This window comes from Myxocyprinus asiaticus, chromosome 10, assembly GCF_019703515.2.
Source record: "Myxocyprinus asiaticus isolate MX2 ecotype Aquarium Trade chromosome 10, UBuf_Myxa_2, whole genome shotgun sequence".
NCBI classification, from domain to species: Eukaryota; Metazoa; Chordata; class Actinopteri; order Cypriniformes; family Catostomidae; genus Myxocyprinus; species Myxocyprinus asiaticus.
In genome coordinates, this window is record NC_059353.1 from 35,998,654 (window position 1) to 36,005,905 (window position 7,252).

At 39.1% G+C, this 7,252-nt stretch overlaps 1 protein-coding gene across 4 annotated transcripts in view; it reads right to left on the reverse strand.

Annotated features, from left to right (window-relative positions):
- The window catches only part of ncam2 (neural cell adhesion molecule 2), a 377,130-nt gene extending 376,041 nt beyond the window's left edge, over positions 1 to 1,089 (reverse strand). For all 4 annotated transcript variants that reach the window (XM_051709408.1, XM_051709407.1, XM_051709406.1 and 1 more), the window contains exon 1: positions 907 to 1,089. In XM_051709408.1, coding sequence (XP_051565368.1) covers positions 907 to 958 — 52 coding nt within the window. In that variant the 5' untranslated portion in view covers positions 959 to 1,089. The remainder of the gene's footprint in view (positions 1 to 906) is intronic.
- Between the last annotated feature and the right edge of the window lie 6,163 nt (positions 1,090 to 7,252).

The window sequence follows — 7,252 nt, forward strand, 5'->3', positions numbered from 1 at the left end:
CTGACTCAGACCTGAACAATGTAAAACAAAGAGGGTCTCTGAGATTGTTAACCGGCATTCCCTGTTGATGATGGTCGCACTTTTTAACTGGATAAATACACAGCGCTCTACCCCCATCTGCCGTCGTGTGGGAAGAACCAGCCTCTGAATGCGCAGACTCATACACGAACCTCGCAAGTGTGACTTTCGCACAGCTGATGATCAAGTTCAAAGATGCGCATCAGTCAGTGTTTATGTTTAACACCTGCACAAAGCTGGTGCTGTTAGTTTGCTCAAAGCGCTGACGCCCTCCAAAAACTAAACGTTTATGTCAAGAAAAAAACCTTGCTCGTGCCGAATACTTTTGAATATCAGAAAATTAGTCAGCTAATTATATCTCAAATATTTATTTTCTGACACAAAGACCTTAGAATAAATAATAATAAAAAAAATAAATAAAAAAAATAGAACTTGATGCATATGTCAAATCAATGGATTAGATTTGTATGCAACTAAATTGCATTGCAGAGCGTACCATTTACACATATAGCCTTTGTAATTAAAAAGTAAGTTGTGTGTACGAGATTATGGTCAATGCAATCCATTTCTAAATATCTAGTAAAAGCAAGACCTCATCTAGTCCACGTCCAGAACCGTCTGCAAGACTTCGCTGAAAATTCACAAGCCCCACATGAGTCTATATGATAACAAGTGCAAATAGATAATAGCTTTGCACTCTTAATAAAAAAACTACGTTTAATCTATCAAAAGAAATGTTTTCTCCAAAGGGACGTGCGCAAACTGCAAAGCACCACCAACAAATCCGCCCCACTCCTCCTACGTCCCCTTCATTCAGAAAGACCCCTTCAAACGCAAGTCTATTTTCTCACACTTCTCATTGTCATGCTCATAATCATTTGTCCATACCTTGACTGCCACCGACGAGCAATCCGAGGAAAAAGAGGACGGTCCGAAACATTTTCAGCAGGTCCTGATGGACAGCGGCCAGTGCACGAAGTGAGTTGAACGGACGATGGTTAGAAGAAAAGCAGCACTCGTGCCCGGTTCTCTCTCTTCGTGCGTGTCAGTGGCTTGCGCGCACACGCTAGCTCTCACTGCTCACTCGCTCACTGTCTGCCACAGACAGAATCTGTTGAGGAGCAGTAAGCAGCTGCCTCAATGCAGCACTCTTTCAAATACGCCGAACCAGCCCAACCTACCAGCATGCAGTGCATGGCGGCAGGTAGAAACCAATGCCCATCAAAGGTTCAGTCACGAGTAGGCTATTAATTGTTGAGGACTTGTACTCTCAGAGCCACAAATATATGTACGTGCCATTCTTTTCGTCAAAACAGATGGAGATGGAGTCACACAACAAAATGATATAGGGGAGACTGGGGCTAGTTGTCACACTTTTTAACCCTAGTAAATATTTCTCTGGGTAGGTTTATTTCTGAAAGTCATATCACTTCTGAAGACATGGATTTAACCACTGGAGTCATATGGATTATTTTATGCTGCCTTTATGTGATTTTTGGAGCTTGAAATGTCTGGTCACCATTCACTTGCATTGTATGGACCTGAGATATTCTTCTAAAAAGTGTTTGGAAAGAAAGTCATACATCTGGTATGGCATGAGGGTGAGTAAATGATGGGAGAATTTAAATTTTTGGGTGAACTATTCCATTAAAGTCATGGCTACACACACACACACAAAAACTATGAGCATTTTCACCGTTATTGCTAGGGTTGGGTATCGTTTCAATTTTATCGATTCCGATTCTAGTTATCGAATCCAGTTCTTATCGAATCTTGGTTCTGATTCCAAAAAATTTTTGGAGAGAAAAAAAGAGCAAATACTTCAAGAACAAAAATGTGCCGACCTTTTATTCTTGCCACATTTAGGCTATAACCAGTAAACTGCCAATTGTGACAGTTCCCCATCATTTATAAAAATAAATATTACACTTTTTTATAAGGAATGATCAACAAAAACAATTACAAACCAAAACTTTTAAAGTAAATATAACACAAAAAATAGAATGTAACAAAATATGTAACAGACAGTTATTGGAAGCAGTAACAATGTCAAAGAGAGTCTGCAATGCAAAGTCAGCAATTCTTTTGAAGAAAAATCAGCATGTCTGCCTTCTCCGGAAGATGCGTGATCTCTCTGGGCTAATTGTATCCCCAGCAGTAGAAAAAAACCCTCTCACTGGGGGTAGAGGAGTCCTGTACACAAAGGTATGAGAGGGCTAGGTCTGACAAGAAAGCATACGTGTCTCTCCTGTTCCACCACCAGAGAGCAGGGTCTTCTGAGGTCATTATAGGCAGCATTTCCCCATACATCTCCAGTTCTTTGCAAGTTTTTTCCTGGATGGACAAGGTGCTCTGAATTAGGTTCTCCCTATGGACATCATCTTCTGCAAAAAGCTCCTCCAGGGAAGTCATCTTGGCCTTCTTGCAGGTTTGGAGCTATAAGGAACAAAAGAAGAAAAATAAAATATACAAGTTTAGCAATTTACAAAGTTTATGTCTTCAGTTTTTATCATGTTGTATTCACCACTGGTATAGTCTCATTCTTGCTGTCCTCCCCTCTCTCCTCTTCATCTGGCTGGACTGTCCCCATGTCCCTCTCACCATCACCATGATCTGTCAGCTGCAAGTGTAATAAGCAATTAGACTAGACAAAGTAGTAACATACATAGGGCATGATGCAGGAAATGAGTGTTTGATAATTAATGGTCTAAATTCAATTCACATCACATTCATATTCATAATGAATACCTGCTCTGTTTCTGTAGGATGTGCTGCTGCCAGTAATTTGTCCTTTATCCGGTCCCAGACTGTCATCATCCTCTAGATTATGCTTAAACTGAGGATCCAATGCAGTCACCTTTCCAAGGAAGGCTCTGACATTGACACTCTATAAAAAATAGGTATCTAATTAGAATAATAAAACATTACACAATTCATCTTCTAAGTGTTATTATTTTTAATTATTCTTTTACCTGATAACACTGGGACAGATCAGTCCAGACTGTCTTCTTAAGGGTGGACACAAACACTGTATCTCCATCTTGCACAGTGAATAATTTTTTATTTTTTTTTTACTTTTGCAGTATGGGAAGGATCTGGCTGCAAGTTGGACTCTTCTCAGTTGACACACAGAGCATGGATGTGTAAAGAACTCGCATGAGTTGGACAAAGTCCTCTGCTCTTTTTAAGTCCTCATCCGTTAATCTAGCAAGTCTGTTTTGGACAAAACATTTTCTTTCATGTTCAGATATCAAATTATGAATTATTCTTCAATCAGCATTCCACTTAGCTAGGTAAGTGAATTACTCATCATTAATTACATCCCATTATGTAACATGGACCACAACACATCGCTGTGCTCAAAAGCTGTCATATACCTGTCCCTCTCCATTGGCTTTCATAGCCGTTGATCCAAAGAGGCTGCTTGAATTGCAGGATACTGCTCAAGGAGCCTCTCAAACATGAGGTAAAGAGAGTTCCAGCGAGTTCTGACATCGAGAAGGAGAGAGTGCTGGGGCAGGTCTACAGAACAGCGAACAGTAATGATAACTTTATCTTAGTTTCACATACACAATAATATCTAATATTTAACTTGATGATAATGAGTAATGATTCTTACTCATAATGTGTTGCTTCTCTCGGAGCACAGTCTTGGCCATGGTTGACCTCTTCATCCACACAATCACATCCCGTATCTTTGCAGTCCATTTTGCCACGGAGGTAATTGTGTACACACTTTGAGCCCCAAGATTAAGGGTGTGTGCAAAGCAGCCTATTTTGATGAGGTTAAGCTTTTGTACTGCCACATTCATGTTGGATGCATTATCCACTGTGATAGCTGCAACTTTGCTCCTTATGCCAAACTCATCTAAAATGTCGCCAATTTCTTCTGTTACCACTGCTCCTGATTGTGCTTTGTAGACAGCTTTTGTTTTAAGGACTTTCTGATTCATTTTCCCCTCAGTGATATAATGTTCTGTAACTGTAATGTAATGGTCCTGGCAAATGCTTGTCCAGCAATCACTGCTAACTGCTATTTTGCTGACCTTTTCCAGATCTGATTTTCTTTTTTCTTTTTCTATGTTGTACCAGGCTGGTATCAAGTGACTGGACAGACTATCCCTGGTGAGTGGGTTGTATTTGCGATTTGTGAGAAAATTTACACTTATAATGCTACACCTACCGAATCATAGTTTACTGTGGAATATGATGTTCTGTTAGCTAGCTCTGATTCTGATGTGCTATGAGACACAGGAGAATATCAAACAAGTCTAAAGTCCATTGATATTGCTGTGAAAAACTGAGAACCTAATCAAGAATGCATTTTGCATACCTATACGAAGGCGACTCAACCGTAGCAAAAGGATGTAACCCCTTCACCACAAATCTTGTCACCGCTCGGTGACATTCATCCACTTTCTCCTTGCTCATTTTAGCCTTCATGGCTAAAGTGAATGGAGTTTCTGGCTCTTCAAATAAAGATTGTATCGATTACATCATTACTCTATTGATCTCTATTTTAAATAAAAAATCTCAACAAAAACAAAAGTTTAAACAATGATTCTCATGCGAATGTCCGCTCATCTGTGTTTTGTACCTGAGTGTGAGATGCTGCTACTACTAATATTAGCTGTATCTGATGCGGCAAACACGGGACATTCCTTTAGATTCATGCCGTGTTGAAGTAAATGCTTCATCATTTTGGAGGTTCTTCCTCCCTTTTAAAATCCTTTTACTGCAGGTGTTGCATTTTGCGGTGTTGTTATCAATTTTAGCATAGCTTAACCAAACTTTGGAGCGTTTGCAGCAGACAGACTCAGCCATGGTGCCGAATGTTAAATTAGGTCCTTGTAGCAGGTCCTGGAAGATCAATACGACTGTAAAATGCTCACAGCCGTTCACCTCGCGAGCATGATTAATAAAGTTAGGAACCGAAGTGAGGAATTGAAATGCGCGTGTCTTATCGAATCCACGGTTCTTGGAAATTTGGAACCGGTTCTAAAATGGAACCGGTTCTCGATACCCAACCCTAGTTATTGCCATGGAAAAAAAAGATCCAGTTCATGGAACACACGTTGACTGAATAGTGGGGCATGTTGTCACATTAAATGGGTAAGTTGTCCCAGTGGATCCTGCCATTAAACCAGCTGGGTAAGTTGAACTGCCACACACCCACCACCAATACAAAATCTACACCTCTCTTAAAATCTACTCCTGCATTCAACCTCCTATTATAGGCTTTTCAACAAAAATTCTAAAGTAAAACAATTATGAGGCACAAAACAATTCTTGAAACAACAAAAATGGAATAGCAACATGCAAAAACATTGTTTTGGCCAACAAATGTAATTGATAAATTGTATAAAACACATGTGACATCCTCCACCTACCTGACTTTCGTGAAAAATAACTTTGTCCTAAGAACTCATTTAAACCTTTCATTAAAAATCTGCCTTCATTATATAGTAGACCCTTGTATGAATGAATGCTGGTGTGGTTTGATTATGTGTGCTTGTTTACAAAAGAGCTCTAACACAAATTTGATGATAATGAAAATTTACTTTGGGGGATAGAATTCACAAAAAAAAAAAAAAAAAAAAAAAAGAAATTCTGATTTAAGAGGGTTTAATATAGGGGCTTGAAATCAACATGCAAAACCACTGCTTTTGACTTAAAATCTTATCATTAATGAGATGTAGTCTTTGTGACAACTTCCCTGTGTGGCAACTAGCCCCGGTTTCCCTTAGTTCTGATTTTACTGTATATCTTTTGTTGTTCCTGGAACAACATATTATCAAACAATCATTGGCCTCTCATTTTAGTGCCAGGCTACCATTAAATGTTGCCCAGAGCCTTGTGATTAGGGGGCCCACTAAGGTCCCCTGTGGTATAATCTAGCTGGTCCCAGGAGATGGGTGTCCACTCATAAAAGTTTTGTCCCAGGCACCATTAATTTAAACACTGTTAGGGTTAGAGTTACGGCAATGGCTATCATTGGTTGATAGGAATTTTCAACCAAGGATGTCAGAGTAATCAATCTCCTAATTTTTTTTTTTTTTTTTTTTCATGCAGGTTGAGTATAAGATTTCACAAGAGTGGAGTGATTAGTAAAACTCATTTATTATTTTTAATTATTTCCAAGAGATTTAGACACTGAGCTATTTCCCATGCCGTTTGGGCTGTTTACCTTCAATTCACTGTAGCACAGGGTTCAAGCATTCCAGATGGAAACGTAAGGTAACTTAAAACCTTCCAAAGACCCCAATCCATTTGGGCCATTACTTGAAACTACATTCATAAACTAGTCCTCTAAAGGTCTACTCTAAGTGGAGTAAATAAGACAAGTCTTATTTTATAATGACATATTAGAGTAGAACTTGTAGTAACTGACTGCAAATACTCTTTTAGTTGTCCCCATGGACAGAAAGCACATCGTTATGAAGACAAATCCTACACATTTCTAGCCAGTTCTGAAATCCAAAGGTTTTCGGGTCCAAAAAAGAGGACATTTCTGTGAAAAAAGAGGACGTTTGGTAACCCTAAACTTCACAACACCCTCACAGCTACTTAGGAAACTGATCTGCATGTTTAGTTGAGTAATGACACCTGATACTGTATTTCATGCAAACGGCAGACCCATTGGAAGTAGCAGTCCCATTTAGAGATGAGAGTCGAGAAACATCACGGGCTGCTTTGATGTAACAGTGAGACGTTATTTAAATATAGGCCTATAAGGACATTACTTGTACACATATTTGAAAATGAAATCATTTTAGTTCAGTTGGATGCGCAAAATAGACTAAGTGACTTGGGTAGCTGTACTGCGCATCAAAAAATAGAAACGGAGCGGCTGTTACCTGAATGCGCATCTCATCAATGGATGCTTCCAATACAGACAGCTCCGTAGATCATAATGAAAGCGATTTAGTTTTGTTAGGTGTGTAATAATAAACCATGTGGAATATAATAGGCTATAGTTTAATAATCCTTTAAGAGAATTACGGGGAACATTAAAGACCAAAACAAAATGCAGAAAGTAAAAATGAATCTGCGGGCTGGGTTTTAGGATAAACCCATGCCGGCCGTATGAAACTTTCTTGGTGGTTTGAGACCCCTGCTTTAAAACAAAAGATGATGACATAAATCATTGGATGAACTGACCACTCTCCATTATATGACTGCTACAGTCAAAATGTTAGTACTGCCCACAATTAATTGTATCTTGTATATTATT